The sequence below is a fragment of the Anolis sagrei genome, chromosome 6, assembly GCF_037176765.1.
Source record: "Anolis sagrei isolate rAnoSag1 chromosome 6, rAnoSag1.mat, whole genome shotgun sequence".
NCBI lineage: Eukaryota > Metazoa > Chordata > Lepidosauria > Squamata > Dactyloidae > Anolis > Anolis sagrei.
In genome coordinates this window covers 65,730,001-65,747,809 of record NC_090026.1, presented here as the reverse complement: position 1 = coordinate 65,747,809, position 17,809 = coordinate 65,730,001, and the positions used below count along the sequence as shown (strand labels likewise).

The 17,809-nt window shown below is 39.7% G+C and overlaps 1 protein-coding gene across 4 annotated transcripts in view; it reads right to left on the bottom strand.

Moving 5' to 3' along the window:
- TPK1 (thiamin pyrophosphokinase 1) overlaps positions 1-17,809 on the bottom strand; it is a 455,788-nt gene that overhangs the window by 111,782 nt on the left and 326,197 nt on the right. For all 4 annotated transcript variants that reach the window (XM_067470165.1, XM_067470166.1, XM_067470167.1 and 1 more), the window contains one exon: positions 6,709-6,820. In XM_067470165.1, coding sequence (XP_067326266.1) covers positions 6,709-6,820 — 112 coding nt within the window. The remainder of the gene's footprint in view (positions 1-6,708; positions 6,821-17,809) is intronic.

Genomic DNA, 17,809 nt, shown 5'->3' with positions numbered 1-17,809 from the left:
ATAAGGAAATCATGTACAGTGTATATTCCTCTCCTTGTGCTGTGATGCTGTTCGTCGAAGGCTCTATGTAATTGATTAAAAGAACCTGTTCTGCTCAGACAAGATATAACCGTGTGCTGTGGTAAGTTTGTAGTGTCATCTAGATTGGAGGGGAAAACAATAGTAAAACTGACAATGACCGGGCATGTGCTCAAGTGTCTGTAAAAGAGTTCCAGAGTGACTGCAATTTGTGGGAGCAGTTGACTGAAAATACTGTGCAGGAAGAAGCTGCTGGAAAACGCTGAAGTTGTGCAACTGATCTCCTGCTGAATTGTGAAATTAATCTCAACAAGTATGTTGATTGCATGAACTCTATTTCTCTTTTATAACTGATGACTACTATGTTTAATTGCATAATAATTACCACTGGGTAATAGTTGCAACCCCATTTTTTGTGTGGCAAAATTAGTATTTTGTGTTCCTCATATAATAAACATATCCTTTATTTGTCATTCCAATGTACTGCTAGCAGAGATGATCAGCACAAAGTATAGAGCAAGCATGGGCAAACTTTGGCTCTCCAGTTGTTTTGGACTTCAACTTCCACAATTCCTAACAGCCTCCCGGAAGGCCAAAGTTTGCCCATGCCTGGTACAGAGCGACCATCTTCCAAGAACTGCACTGGCTTCGAAATCGCTTCTGAGCCCAATCAAGGTGCTGGTTTCGACCCGTAAAGCTCAATGTGGTTTGGGGCCAGGATATTTGTAAGACCATCTTCTCCCATATTAGCCTTCCCAAATACTAAACACCTCAGAGAAGGCCCTATTGCACATGCCACCTCTGGTAAAATTAGATTGGTATGCACACATAACACGATTTTCTCTTAATAAACTCTTAATGAAATTCCCAAGGAAATTATGCTTGGGTAGAGAGTATATTGGAGATTAACGTGAGTGCTGCAGTTCACATGCACATTTAGTTGGAAGATGAATCTTTTTAAAAAATATATGCATATTATTATTTAGCTGTCATCTTATTATTTACATTTGCTGTCATCTGGTGCATATACAAAAGCATCTCATGTCCATGTTTTTGAATACTGATATAACATATAATGCAAATGTGTTCAAATCTTTTGACTGTACCTTATCCTACATCCTTTTTCTTACTAGCATTTTATTAATTTTTGTTGTTAAAAACCTCCCATCCTCACCGCCCATCATCCAGATCACATTTTCTCTACATCTTTATCCTTAAGGCTGAATACAGTTTTCTTAGATTCTGTGCAATATTTATATTGGTTTTGCCGCTTTTTATTATTTATTTATTTAGAGTTTTTATAACCCGGTCTTCTCGACCTCCGAGGAGGGACTCAGGCCGGCTAACAACATAGGGTTCAATACAATAAAATAAACAATATGCATCATCAATATAAAATACATTAAAATACAATTCATACAATTCATACAAATTACAAAAAAGTCAGTTCGTCAGAGTGAATCACAAATTCATCGCCATCCGCCAGAAAGGTCAGCAGTTATTGACTCAATCATCATTCTGCGAATGAAGTATTCCAAAGCCACGATTTTACCAGCTTTCTAAGTCAGGAGGGAAGAGGCAGATCTAATCTCCATCGGGAGGGAGTTCCAGAGCCGAGGGGCCACCACCGAGAAGGCTCTGTCCCTCGTTCCCACCAAACGCAATTGCGAAGGAGGTGGGACCGAGAGCAGGGACCCTCCAGAAGATCTTAACAACCTTGATGGTTCATAGGGGAGAATCCGTTCGGACAGGTAAATTGGGCCGGAGCTGTTTAGGGATTTATAGGTCAACACCAGCACTTTGAATTGTGCTCGGAAGCTGATTGGCAGCCAATGGAGCTGATGCAACAGAGGAGTCCCTGTATCCCTTTTTATCGATTCCATATAAGTCATTCGTTTATTTTTAATTTCCCTATTTTATCTTCTTGTGTATCATCCCGAATTAAACATGCTATAATTTCAGATTGGACTTGACCATAAAGGTAGCTATCCCAATTTTCCATAGTCCATTTTTTAGTTTTTCTACCCCCATGCTGTAACTACCTGTCCTGTTAAATTTATGGGTTTGAACAACTTTTGTTCCTTTACATTAATCTTGTTATTGCCTAATACTCCCATTAACATCAACTTTACATTTCCTTGGAGTATTATTTTTGAATAGTTTTTCTATTTTCTTTACTATTTTTTTCCACAAAAGACTATTACCTTTGGACATTCCCACCACATATGGGCATATCATCTTTTGTTTTTTTTTCTGTGATGCCAATATATTGGGTTTATCCCTTTTATGGAGCCCCCAGTGGCGCAGTGGGTTAAACCCCTGTGCCGGCAGGACTGAAGACCAACAGGTCGCAGGTTCGAATCCGGGGAGAGGTGGATGAGCTCCCTCTATCAGCTCCAGCTCCTCATGCAGGGACATGAGAGAAGCCTCCCACAAGGATGATAAAAATATCAAATTATCCAGGCGTCCCCTGGGCAACATCCTTGCAGACGGCCAATTCTCTCACACCAGGAGTCACTCCTGACACGACAAAAAAACAAAAAAACAAAAAAAAAAACAAACCTTTTATCATGAAATTGGACTGAGGTCTTATACCATTTCAATACATATATTCTTTCCAATTCCTTATTTTTTCCATTTTGATTTACTTAATCCCCTTCATTATTGTTTGATTTGTGATTCACCCTTCTTTCTGCCATTGTAAACACCCCATACGTTCCCACCCCGTTATTGGCTTCATATTCCATCCTAATCCATTTTCTCTCTTCTCACTCTTAATTTCTAATAATGATTTTAATTGAAATACTTCATGGTATTGTAAGCTGCCCTGAGTCCCTTTAGGGAGATGGTGGTGGGATTATTTATATACTAATCTATATAAATAAAAATGTAATGTTCGTTTGTGGGATTAACATAACTCAAAAACCACAGGACGAATTGCTGCCAAATTTGGGCACAAGACACCTACTAACCCAAGGAGTGACCATCACTCAAAAAAATTGATTTTGTCATTTGGGAGTTGTAGTTGCTGGGATTTATAGTTTATTTACAATCAAAACGCATTCTGAACTCCACCAATGATGGAATTCAACCAAACGTGGCACACAGGACTCCCATGACCAACAGAAAACAGTAGAAAGGTTTGGTAGGCATTGACCTTGAGTTTGGGAGTTGTAGTTCACCTACATCCAGAGAGCACTGTGGACTCAAACAATGATGGATCTGGACCAAACTTGGCACTGATACTCAAAATGCCCAAATATGAACACAGAAGGAGTTTGGGGGAAATATACCTTGACATTTAGGAGTTGTAGTTACTAGATTTATAGTTCACCAACAATCAAAGAGCATTCTGAAGCCCACAAACAACAGAATTGGGGCAAACAGAAAATACTTAAGGCCATCCAGTTCAACTCTCTTCACCGGGGCAAGAAAACATAATCAAAGCCCTCCTGACAAAGAGCCATCCAGCCATAGATATAGATAGATAATATATATGATCCACACACATATAGTATCATAGATTTGAAAGGGAATCCTAAAGAAGGACAATTATATGTTGAATATTCCAGAGTAGGCAAACTAGACCATCTCTACATCAACACTGACAAAGAAACAGCAAGAAATACTGTTTACCCACAAGGATAAAGAAATTACATATATTAGAAACCAACATTTTCTCATTACTTTATTTTCCAGATCACCAGACTGGGCCACAGCAACGTGTGGCAGGGGACAGGTAATAATAATAATAATAATAATAATAATAATAATAATAATATAGCTATGATGGGAAATCCCAAACCTGAAACTATACTACTACTAATAATATAAACAAAGCTATTATTATTATTATTATTATTATTATTATTATTAGTAGTAGTAGTAGTATAGTTTCAGGTTTGGGATTTCCCATCATAGCTCCTCCAGGGATATATAATTCTAGATTTCTTCTCTCCAAAAGAAGTTTTGTTCCATATATTGAATTGTCTTTGGTTAATTTTCGTTGGAAAGTCTTAAAATAAATACATTAATTTTGGGATTAAGAATATTTTGACTGCTTTTATTTTGCCCCAAATGTCCAAATTTTTGTTTTTTCTCCCTTTAATAGTCCTTGAAAGTTTGTCCCACGCTTCTTTAGAATTTCTGTCATCTTATCTATATTTTTGTATCAACACTCCTAAGCATTTTATTTTCCTCGTGCCCATAGTTTAAAAGTGCATGCACAATTCGTTCCATACATCTTTATCACCTCTGCAGATTAAACAGTAATATTTTGAAATCTGCTGTTTTTGGGGTGTTTTGTCTGTATTGTGGAATCTGCAGTGAATCAAGAGCTGAAAATCCTGGCTATCTTCCCCACGGCTTTTTCAGAACTAAAAATGAGATAGGAAGTTGTCTTCTTATTTTTCCATTTTGCTTTTCATATTATCCAGAACTTATTTCATTCAAAGAAAAAACAACCTCCAACCATATACTCATCCAGAATTGAGAAATAAATGAGTTATAACAAGCGGTTCAGGGGGAAAGAGGGACTTTTAATAATCTATATTGCTCTATTATTTGCCTGTCAATTTTATGGTTTATAAAGTATGAGATTTAGGCCTCAGAAACGTGCTTTCCTTGAAGATTAATGTATTTGCAGGGTAATGTATCATGACCTCAACAAACCTTCTGCTGAAAGCATTCTGCTTAGGAGACAAATACATTTCTTTTTGTGATATGCAAGTTGAAATACAATTATTCCATTTCCTTTCACATACCCCTGTGACTAGAAATGTCATAAAAAATCTTTATGTCTTTTCCACCTACAATTTATAAACATACAAAGGCCCTCTTCTCTTTGATAAACATGTTGGGGGATTGCAGTATGGTTTCTTCTGGTGACACCTCCAGCTATAGTACATCACTGGGCATGTAATTGACAACCACTCATTCAGCAGGAGTGTGAAGCGGCATTATGCTGGTAATGATGCACAGACTGCAGAGCTGGACTAGGAATATGCTTCTTGCCTCAATCTTGCTCAGGGAAAATGAGTTATCTTCCCTAAATCCTCAAGATATCCCAAATTACACACACTATTTGCAAAAAAAAGTTTCTAGAAGTAAGGAATATATTACTCCATCAACTTTAATTAGTCCTTTCTTTTCAGAAGAAATCAGTTTCCTTACAATGAAAGTACTAGTATCTGCAAATACTCAGTAAACAGAAAACAAGAATTTGTAACATACTTTTCTCTGTTTCCCCACAACACAGCTCACAAAACTAAAACAGTGTTTGTGGCTCTTAATGAGACATGCCACATTATCACAGGGTGTCTGCACCCTACACCACTGGAGAAATTACACTGCTTAGCCGGTATTGCACCACCTGACATCTGCCGGGAAGTAGCAGCCAATAGTGAAAGGACCAAGGCACCGACATCTCCAGCTCATCCCCTGTTTGGGTATCAGCCAGCACGTCAACGATTTAAATCAAGAAATAGTTTTCTTAGATCTACAGAGATGCCCGCTGGAATACCTCAGCAAGTGAGAGTCCAAAAGTGGCAGACTCAAACCCAGAACCTCAACCAATGCCTGATACCAAATGAGAGACTCCCCCCTGGGCACACAGAGGACTGGGCGACTTGGAAGGCGCTGAACAGACTGCGCTCTGGCACCACGAGATGCAGAGCCAACCTTCAGAAATGGGGCTACAAAGTGGAATCCTCGACATGCGAGTGTGGAGAGGAGCAAACCACTGACCACCTGCTGCAATGCAACCTGAGCCCTGCCACATGCACAATGGAGGACCTTCTTGCGGCAACACCAGAGGCACTCCAAGTGTCCAGATACTGGTCAAAGGACATTTAATCAACTACCAAGTTTGCAAATTTGTGCTTTTTTATCTGTTTGTTTGTTTTGTTCTGTTAGAAATGTGATACAATGGTATGGTTGCTGATGACACGATTAATAAATATCCTCCTTTAGTGTCACTTAGGGCAGGGGCGTCAAACTAATTTTCACTTAGGGCCACATCAGCCTTATGGTTGGCTTCAAAGGGATATTTGTAACTGTAGGACTTTATAAATATAACTATGTTTCTGGTATTGAAAGTCATCACATGATGTGGTGGGCTGGATGTGGCCCACAAGCCTTGCATTTGACATGTGTTACCTAGAGCAGGGCTTCTTAAAATGTCCCGATCCCAAATAGGGTCCTCTTAGCTCAGTGTTGGGGTCCCGAAGAATTTTTCTGAACCCCATCTAGTGGCCGTTTTAGATATTTACAGGAATCTGTTGTGCAGTGTTTACAATGGATTCTGCAGAAGATGCTTCAGCTGTACTTCACAAAAAAGGAAAATCAGCTTGTTTAGCAAGCCTTGAAAGTGCTAGGTATTATATGCCTATTTTATATTTATTTATTTATTTACTTCATTTATATACCGCTTTTCTCAGCCCTTAGGCGACTCAAAGCGGTTAACAACAGCAATTTCAATACACACATTACAAAACCATTGGAGCATTTAAAAACAATAGCATAACAACAATTAAACATCAATATGACAAATCACATTTTATATACCTACATACTCAGGGACATGTAAAAATTTCTTAGACCAAAAGGTGTCCCAATGGAAAAGTTTAAGAAGCTCTGACCTAGAGTATCTTAACAATTGTTTGTATTCTGGAAACAAAATGTCTGACTTACCAAGGTTCCATTTTAGGCCAGTTGTAGTAACACAATCACAAGCGCTCCCAATAGGAATGAGGCCACACCATTTGCCTTCTAGTCCTGTGTTTACATGCAATTTATGCTTTCCCTGCAACACAAAAAAGCATTTTGTTTAGGTTACACTGATCAACAAATATTAGGTAAGCATAAACAACACACTTTCAGGGAAATCAATCAATAAAATAAAACATCTAAAGATTAAGGAAATGCAATGGAAATGCAATGGAAAATACTGACAAAATAGTACATTTTCGTATGTTACGAAAACGTGCCTAAAACTATGTTGGCATAATTGTGGAAAAACATACACCCACATGTGGTGGGAATGCAAAAAACAAACAAACAAACAAACAAAAACAAACAAACAAAAAAAGTTCCATGAAATAATTAAGAAGGAAATGGAGGAGCTATTAGGGATAAATATAGAATGGAACAAGACTCAATTTTTCACTCAGAAAATGGAAGGCAAGGGGGAGGAAATAATAAAACACATGATGGATGCAATCAAAGCCTCAGTTGCCCTAGGCTGGGAGGACCACAAGAAAGGTGATGTAAAAACTTGGTATAAATATCTAGCCGACTACTTATTCCAACATTATATTAGTAAAAGGAAAATTTACTATAGAACGGGCCAAATCAGAAGGACCTGGGAGGCAAAATGGAAGGGTCTCATTTCCAGTATAAAGGGGAAAGATAAATATAAGGAGTTAAATAAGACTATCCTCATGATCAGCCTGTGTTGGAGGGGGTCGCACTCCCCCTGAAGACGCAGGTTCGCAGTTTGGGTGTGATCCTGGACTCATCGCTGAGCCTGGAGCCCCAGGTTTCGGCGGTGACCAGGGGAGCATTCGCACAGTTAAAACTCGTGCGCCAACTGCGCCCGTACCTTGGGAAGTCTGACTTGGCCACGGTAGTCCACGCTCTGGTTACATCCCGTTTGGACTACTGCAACGCTCTCTACGTGGGGTTGCCTTTGAAGACGGCCCGGAAGCTCCAATTAGTCCAACGCTCGGCAGCCATGATACTAACGGGAGCGGAGCGCAGGGAGCATACAACTCCTCTGCTGCACCAGCTCCACTGGCTGCCGATCTGCTACCGGGCTCAATTCAAAGTGCTGGTGTTGGCCTTTAAAGCCCTAAACGGTTCTGGCCCAACTTACCTATCCGAACGTATCTCGGCCTATCAACCCGCCAGGGCCCTTAGATCTTCTGGGGAGGCCCTGCTTTCTATCCCGCCTGCTTCACAGGTGCGGCTGGTGGGTACGAGAGACAGGGCCTTTTCTGTGGTGGCCCCGCGGCTATGGAACGCCCTGCCCTTGGAGGTAAGATCAGCCCCCTCATTGATGGTATTTCGAAGAAGATTGAAGACCTGGATGTTCAAGCAGGCATTTGGTTAACTCAGTGCAACGAATGGTAATTGACTAAAGGACTGGCAATATGGACGACGAACTGGATCACGTTTTTAGTTAAGAGTCGAACTGGATTGGTATTGATGTATGAATTGTGTTTTATGTTTTTTATGCTTTTAACTGTATACTGTGATTGTTATATTATGTTGTAAACCGCGTTGAGTTGCTGGTTAGGCTGAGAAACGGCGGTATACAAATATAGCAAATAAATAAATAAATAAATAATCGAGCAATTGTAATAAGTATAGCAAGAGAAGCAAACTTTTCCTGGGCAGGGGAGGAGGGGAGATGGGAATGTGGTGGTGGTGGGATTGGTGAAAAATACTGGTATTTTGACTGCTTAATTTTGAAGATTGTATGTTTCTGTGTATGATACAATAATTTTTTTAAAAAATTAGGTAAGCATAAGCAACACACTTTCAGGGAAATCAGATACAGATGAAAGAGCATCTGAATTAAGGTACGATTTGGAGAACTATAAACTAAATCTAGTTGTTCGCCTCAACTATAAGAAATCGACCAAATTGAAACAGACGTATGTAAGCCTTCCAAATTTTCATTGATTCTAATTTGGACTAACAACTGGAGTTACCCATGTATGTCTGATGTTTTGCACCCATATATCCTATTCGGAAGACGAAACTTGATGAATCGAGAACACTAAACATCAAAAAGGGAGGTGGGGCATCCAAAGATCTACACCAAGCGTCTTTTGCAATCAATGAAAATGACTTGGGTCTACCAGTCATAGTTTCCAGGTAAAAGAGTAATAAAACACTGGCAGATGTACTCAGAATCTGGCATAAAAGATTGGCAATTACTACCATCACATTGCATCCCCTTTAATTATTTTTAATGCTGCAGTGATTTCTTTTGAGCAGGGAGTTTCAGAAGTAATTTCTGCTCAAGTACAGATGTTGAAACTGTGTGCTTTCATGCAGCAGACTTTGGCAAAGGGATCTGGATTGCAAATCAAGATTGATATGGAGTTAGAAATCACCTAAGCTAAACGAGTTCAGGTCTGCAGAGCCAAAAGTACTAAAGGAACTGGCTGATATACTCTCTGAACTCGTTGTCTTCATTTTTCAGAAATACTGGGAGAATAGGTGAGGTGCCAGAAGACCAGCAGAGGGCAAAAACTGTCCATTTCTTCAAAAAAGACAAAAAAAAAAAAAGATGCAGTAAACGACAGAGAGTAGTTAGCCTGATTTCAATATTGAGAAAAATACTAAAACAGAATATACAAATTAAATAGTCAGTCCCCAAGTATTTTGATGACAATATAGTGATTACTAGGAAGCATCCGTTTGTCAAGAACAAATCCTGCCACAGTAATCTTATACCTTTTCTTGATCTAGTCCAGTGATGGGCAACCTTTTGAGCTTGGTGTGTCAAAATTTGCCAAAAACCTGAGCATAACTTGGGTGGAGTGTCAACTTTGAGGGAAAAAAACCCATAATTTTGCAATATTTATAGTTTAAGTAAGAAAAATGTATATTCCATGCTGAGTTATGGAGTGAACAATGCTCAGACGTGCAGATGTTAAATTTGTAGAGCCTTTTACAAATTTAAGGATGGAATTAGATTGGCTCTTATAAGGTATACTTCTCTGTATGCGGCCGCATGTGGCCACGTGTCATCAAAAATAGCCATGCGTGTCAGTGCTGACACACATGTCATAGGTTCACCATCACAGATCTAGTCACTAATTTAGGAGAAGGTGGAAAAACTATGGATGTCATTTATTTGAATTTCAGGAAATAATTTGATAAGGCCTCCTGGACTATTCGGATTAGCAAACGGATTAAATGTGCAATAGATGGGAATACTGTCAGACGGATTCATAATTCCTCAAAAAAGTATGCCCTAAAGATAGTGGCGGAACTTCAAACTGGAAAAAGGTTTCCAATGAAACAGCTCTGGATTCTGTCCTAGAATCATAGAATCATGGAGTTGGAAGAGACCTCAAGGGCCATCCAGTCCAACCCCCTGCCAAGAAGCAGGAAAATTGCATTCAAAACACCCCCGACAGATGGCCATCCAGCCTCTGTTTAAAAGCCTCCATAGAAGGAGCCTCCACCACCTCCTAGGGCCATTACTCTTCTATTTTTTTTCTTCAAGTGTGCAGATGATTCAAAACTAGATGGTTAATGCACTGGATGACTTTTTTTACCCGTGGAACCCTTTTTGAAGCAAAAGTTTCTTTTGCAGCACCAAGAAATGTGTGTGTATACACACACACACACACACAAACACACATAATGAAAGTGAAAAATGTGTATGTGTGTCTGTAGCGGAGCTGTCCACTTACACAGACAGCCTCCTGCCTCTACAAACAGGCTATAGTTCCAAGTGCTGAGAAGCCTCCCCTCAACTGACATTGCAGGTATAGTGAGCACCATGAACATGTAGCCAATGTCCTCCCAAAACACTATGACCCATCACTCAAGGAATGCTTTAATTCAGAGGAATTTCATCCTAGATTTGACATGTTTACTCCACCCCAGGCAGGCATCCCAGGGTTCTTTGTGTAGAATGCATGACCCCATCCACTGCCTCTCTCTTAACCCTTTCCTACCGTTTCCTATGGCACACAGCAAACACAGAGGAACTGATCAGTGATTGAACAGATTGGAGGAATCCAGAGAGCACTGAACCCAGCTGAGAACAGATCTGGGCCAAACTTGGCACACACACCCAACATGGCCAACTGTGCATAGAGGCCTGGTTTGGGGAGGATTGAGTCACAATTCTAGGAATTGTAGTTCATCCACATCATTATGTATTTTCTAATGGGAGCATTCATAAAAAAAACGAAATCACATTCTGGCTTTTCCCTAATAAATAGTGTTACTAATTAACTACCGTATATACTCAAGTATAAGTCAACCGAATATAAGCCGAGGTATCTAATTTTATCCCAAAAACTAGGAAAACGTATTGACTCAAGTATAAGCCGAGGGTGGGAAATGCAGTAGGTACTGGCCAATTTCAAAATGAAAATAGATACCAATAAAATTACATTAATTGAGGTATCAGTAGGTCCAATGTTTTTGAATATTTACATAAAACTGCAATTTAAGATAACTGTCCAACTCTGATCAAACCATTATTTTCATCTTCTTCAGTGTAAATGTACTTATGTATCCTTGCAATAATAATAAAGAGAATATGATAATAAATGTAATAATTTATTAATAAAAATAATTGCATTTATTAAAAGAACCCCAAATAAAATAAATTATTATTATTATTATTATTGATTAAAATAATGGAAATATAGTAATAAGAGTTATAATAGATTAAAATAATAAATGTAAATAATAAATGTAATACCAATAATAAAGTAAAATAATAAATGTAATAATACTAATAGAGTAAAATTATAAATGTATTACAAATAATAATAATAATAACAACAGAGTAAAATAATAATGACTCGAGTATAAGCCGAGGGGGACTTTTTCAGTCTGAAAAAAGAGCTGAAAAACTAGCCTTATACTCGAGTATATACAGTAAATGAAATTACCTTTCACTCCAAAACAAACAATGCCTTTTTCAAATAACCCGGGTATTACCAGGTACCCAAGCTTGTGTGTGTATACACACACACACATACATACAATCGGGGAGGATAATTAATTGTAGGATATGTTCTGAGCTGACTTCAGAGGCGTTTAGTCATTTAGGAAATCTGCTATAATTTAGTATCATGTGTGTGTTGTTTTCAGGATGACTGAGAATGGCTTTTTTATTCCAGCGATTACTAGCAAAGGATGCCTGATAGACACACACACACACACACATATATCAGGCATCCTTTGCTAGTAATCGCTAGAATAGAAAGGCCATTTTCAGTCATCCTGAAACCAACACACACATGATACTAAACCAGCAATCCATACCCTCCCCCCAACAAAAAAACCCACATCAGCTTAAAACTGAAGTTCACCACGCATGATCAATCAACATTCACTATGGATATTTCTGTGACTGTCCAAAATTATAGCACATTTCCTAAATGACTAAACGCATCTGAAGTCAGCTCAGAACATATCCTACAATTAATTATCCTCCCCGATTACTATTCATTCTCACTGATCTCATTCATTCTCACTGATAACGTGTTCATATCAAAGATTTAGCTCCAGAGGGAGACAAAATGAAGCAACTGCCCCTCAAATAGGAATTCAACCCCTCAATGAATTTTCCCTTCCGTTTTCAATTTTTTAGGATTACAGAACTTAAAAGTTGCTTCCAATTTGAGAAAGTACAAGTTCAAATGTCACAAAAAGCACACTTTTTCCCTAGAGGGAAATATTTCTAGCTGTATAGCACTGGCTATTTTTAAGATTCGCCCCCAACACACATTTCGTTCTTCACATGTTTACAGTTTCTTCCACTGCTTCCAACCAAGATTTTACCTTTTAGTGTAAGGGCCTTTCTATACTGCCATATAATCCATAATATCTGAGTCTACACTGCTATATAATCCATAATATCTGAGTCTACACTGCCATATAATCCAGTTCAAATCAAATAATCTGGAATTTATGCAGCTACATTCCATTTAGATTTAAAGATTGCATATTCCCCCGTTCTGTCTTGAGACTAGAGCAGTTCTCAGCCTGTCATATGAATGTATGTGAATGGCTCTTTAATATTCTCCATGGTTTGAAAAACAATACTGCTGCTTCATTTTAAAGCTTCTTATCTTATTGCTGCAATAGAAAACTCATGCATGAGATTTCTTGCAATTGAAAGCTCGTTAAAATTATGCATGGTTGAAAATATAGGAAAATTACTTGTTTCTATTGTGCACATTATTCCATTGGGATGAAATGAGTTGGATGGAAAACTGATTAAAATGTGCTCTTTCTGATAGATTGGGCCGGAATTTGATGTTCCATATGAAACAGGGTATCTCCATTTTTCTCCATTTAGCCATACAACACAATCATGTTTTGGATTCTGAAATCTAAAATTGATTTCAACAGACGAAATTAGCACATTTAGACATTCTGTGTAAAATAAATGGATTTTTCATTGGGGTAGGAACCCATCAACTATGCAATATCTTTGACTTTGCGTAACTTGTAGGCTTCTGCCAGCTACCTCTGCCTTTACAAACATATAGCCCATATAACGTTCCAATCTTCTTGAGAAAGATATGAGACCCAATCATTTTAAGTCAGAATGCTTTCTTCAGTTCCAAACATTTTAGTGTTTCCTAAACATTTTAGTGTTTCCCACACTATGAGCAAACTTTACTTTACACTATACCGACTTTACTGTTACTGTATTTTCTGGCATACAAGGCGACTGAGGGTCTAACACGACTCCCCAACTTTTCAACACAAAATACAGAGTTAGGGATATACTCATTGTTTAAGACAACTCTGCATTCCATGGGTGATGGCCTTCTGGGCTGTCCCTGCGGTTCCCGCAGCTCTACCCACTCTACTTTCAAGGCCCTCCTCCGAAGGCCACTGGGCTCGCCTTAGGCCCAAGGAAGTGCCTCCGGAAGACAACTCCCAGCAGACCTGGGCAGCGGCGTGCCTTGGATGTACTCCCAGAGGCATTCTGGGAACAGTAGGAGTCAGGGAACTACCGGGAATATGAAGTTACTATTAGGACAGTAATTTATTTATTTTCCAGTATTTCTACCCCGTCCTTCTCAATCCCCAGAAGGGGACTCAGGAAGGCTTACATTTGGCAACAATTTGATGCCACTACATATAACAACTTATATCAACTTATATCAACTTATATCAACTTATATCCCCATACCAAAAAAGGGAAATGCGAAAGACTGCTCAAACGTCCGTACAGTGGCCCTTATTTCTCATGCCAGTAAGGTAATGCTCAAGATCCTGCAAGGAAGACTCCAGAAATACATGGAGAGAGAGTTGCCAGATGTTCAAGCTGGGTTTAGAAAAGGCAGAGGAACGAGAGACCAGATTGCCAATATCCGCTGGATAATGGAGAAAGGCAGGGAGTTTCAGAAAAACATCTATTTCTGCTTCATTGACTATTCTAAAGCCTTTGACTGTGTGGATCATAATAAATTGTGGCAAGTTCTTGGTGGGATGGGCATTCCAAGCCACCTTGTCTCTCTCCTGAGGAATCTGTACAAGGACCAAGTAGCAACAGTCAGAACTGACCACGGAACAACAGACTGGTTCAAGGTTGGGAAAGGCGTACGGCAAGGCTGCATCCTCTCACCCAATCTTTTTAACTTGTATGCAGAACACATCATGCGATGTGCGGGGCTTGATGAATGCAAAGCTGGGGTGAAAATTACTGGAAGAAACATTAACAACCTCAGATATGCAGATGACACCACTCTGATGGCCGAAAGCGAGGAGGAGCTGAGGAGCCTTCTAATCAAGGTGAAAGAAGAAAGCGCAAAAGCTGGGTTGCAGCTAAACATAAAAAAAACTAAGATTATGGCAACAAGAATGATTGACAACTGGAAAATAGAAGGAGAAAATGTGGAGGCCATGACAGATTTGTATTTCTAGGTGCAAAGATTACTGCAGATGCAGACTGTGGCCAGGAAATCAGAAGACACTTACTTCTTGGGAGGAGAGCAATGTCCAATCTCGATAAAATAGTAAAGAGCAGAGATATCACACTGGCAACAAAGATCTGCATAGTCAAAGCCATGGTATTCCCTGTAGTCACCTACGGATGTGAGAGCTGGACCTTAGGGAAGGCTGAGCGAAGGAAGATAGATGCTTTTGAACTGTGGTGTTGGTGGAAAGTTCTGAGAGTGCCTTGGACTGCGAGAAGATCCAACCAGTCCATCCTCCAGGAAATAAAGCCTGACTGCTCATTGGAAGGAAGGATACTAGAGACAAAGTTGAAGTACTTTGGCCACATCATGAGGAGACAGTAAAGCCTAGAGAAGACAATTATGCTGGGGAAAGTGGAAGGCAAAAGGAAGAGGGGCCGACCAAGGGCAAGGTGGATGGATGGCATCCTTGAAGTGACTGGACTGACCTTGAAGGAGCTGGGGGTGGTGACGGCCGACAGGGAGCTCTGGCGTGGGCTGGTCCATGAGGTCACGAAGAGCCGGAGACGACTGAACGAATGAACAACAACATATAACAAAGCAATATAACAACAATTAAAACAATAAATAGAGCATTAATTAAAACAATAAAACAGTATTAACAGCCGTATAGGGTTGTAAGGCAAAATCTAGAAAGTAAAAGGTTGACGTGTGCTACTTCAATAAATCACAGTAGAAGGAGAGATGACCAAGAGGGCTACTCTCCTCCATTCGACTTCTCATATTTCTGAACTGTTTCCATTTGAGATATTATGAGAACTTTGCAATTTTAAAAATGGCAACAAAATTGTGCATTTTCGTCCTTTCTCCACTATCCTCTTTTCCTTTTACAAAATGTCCCTTGATTAAAAATTTGTGGGCCCAGACTATGTTATTTGTTATTGATCTTATGCAAGCTGCTCTGGGTGCCATTTTAGCTGAGAATGAATGGGGAGAAAAGGCTCCAAACATTCAGCTCACAGCAATACAGTTTAAATAATGGCTGGGGGCAAAATTGCTTCTTTGGTTTTCACGAGGGGTTTGTGATGTCCTGGGGAATTTATTGCATTTCTTCCCGTGAACAGATGACTTTCATGCCATATCACAGGCTGCTTTGAAAGCCCCTCTGGGTTTGCAAAACATTTCCAGCAGTACAAGGGGATGCTGCCAGACAGAAACAAGCCTCAAATCCCCCAGGCTCATGGAACTGATTTCATGGTTCTTTGGATTCTGGATAAAGTTAATGATTCAACATTTTTTTGTAAAAAAAAATAATAGTTGTGCAACATAAGCATTAGCCTGAGTAGCAAGGGGATTGTTTCATTAAGAGAACAACAGCATCAGCGATTATTCCTTCTAATCAAATGACTGAGACTTACATTTGAGTAAGCATGCAAAAAACTAGACTTCACACATGTATAGTGATTTATGTAATTCAATAATCTGTATGTTTACACGGAGGTTCAATAATCTGTACATTTACACGAAAAGTCCCATAGGTTCAGTGGGACTTCTTTACTAGTTAGTACAATTAGGATTGCAGCTGAGGAGACTGAGCTGTGAAAAGGGACATTTATTGTTCCAATCCAATTGCACCTCATCCATGTAATCAATGAGTCGCTTTAGGCAAAACACCATATTTCAATTTCATTCCCCATCTGGAATCTGGAGTTAATGAGACTGAATTCTTTATAGGGACTTTTTAAAGTTTACTGAGGGATGAAAGCAGGCAATACTATATCCTGCTAAAGGTAAAAGCTACAGAAGAAGAGGAATGTCAGGGAGAAACACTGCATTGTCTTTCTGAAACAAAATGTATGGGGAGGGGCGGCTCAACCCATTACGCAAAGTAAGCATTTGCAGTATAGTTGATTTTGCCCAGGGGTGCTCTTGAGGCGCTCTTGGGGGAAAATAGACCTTGACATATGCGGGTTGTAGTTACTGAGATGTATAGTTCACCTACAATCAAAGAGCATTCTGAACTCCACCAATGATGGAATTGAACCAAATATGGCACACAGAACTCCCACGACGAACAGAAAATATATATCAGTGATTGGTTGGGGGGGGGGGGGGGGAGGGTGCCAAAATACTGTTTGCTTACTGTTGAAAATTACCTAGGGCCAGCTCTGTGTATGAGGGAGTCATGTGAAGAACACGTAGCTCCACTGCTATCCTTGCAATGATGATAGTCACCAACGACCTCATCATTCTTACTAAAATAAGTGTCCTAGGATGCTTTGAACATTCTTCAGGGATGGAGCCCCACACCAACTATCACATGATGTTGTGTGGCTTCCAGTGGAGACCCCATTCCCAACTGGGGTGGACACTTCTGGGGTGGAAGCGTCCTTGGACACTTCTCCCCAAACATGGAGGCCTTCCCGTGTTGTGCTGGTTCCTATGGCGCAAACACACACTATTTGGGTGACGCCTCTCCCATGTGATGGGGAAAGGGTTGCCATGCTGGAGTGAAATGACACCACACTTGCTGGCAAAACAGCACTGGGTGGGGATGGGGGGTCCATTGTGTGATAAGGTGACTAAAAGTTGACTTTTTGCTTTTTTTGCTTTTTTCTTTTTTTGGATCAACTGCAAATACAACACAGGTACAAGTCTCATGGTTGGGGGATAAAAGTTCTCGTAGTCTTGCAATATTTTATAAATCTGCAGGTGATGGAAATACACAGTTTTGCCCTTGAAGACTGCGAGGTATAGTAGACAAACAGACTTTAATTGAGTATATGAGCATCCAATCCTTTTACAGAAACATCAATGCCCTGAAGACAAAAATAATGGGTTGTTGTAGGTTTTTTCGGGCTATATGGCCATGTTCTAAAGGCATTTTCTCTTGACGTTTTGCCTGCATCTATGTCAAGCATCCTCAGAGGTAGTGAGGTCTGTTGGAACTAGGAAAAAGGGTTTATATATCTGTGGAATGACCATTCACACCTAGCTCCAGAAGACAAGAGTCCTTTGTCCCACCCTGGTCATTCCACAGATATATAAACCCTTTTTCCTAGTTCCAACAGACCTCACTACCTCTGAGGATGCTTGCCATAGATGAAAGCGAAACGTCAGGAGAAAATGCCTTTAGAACATGGCCATATAGC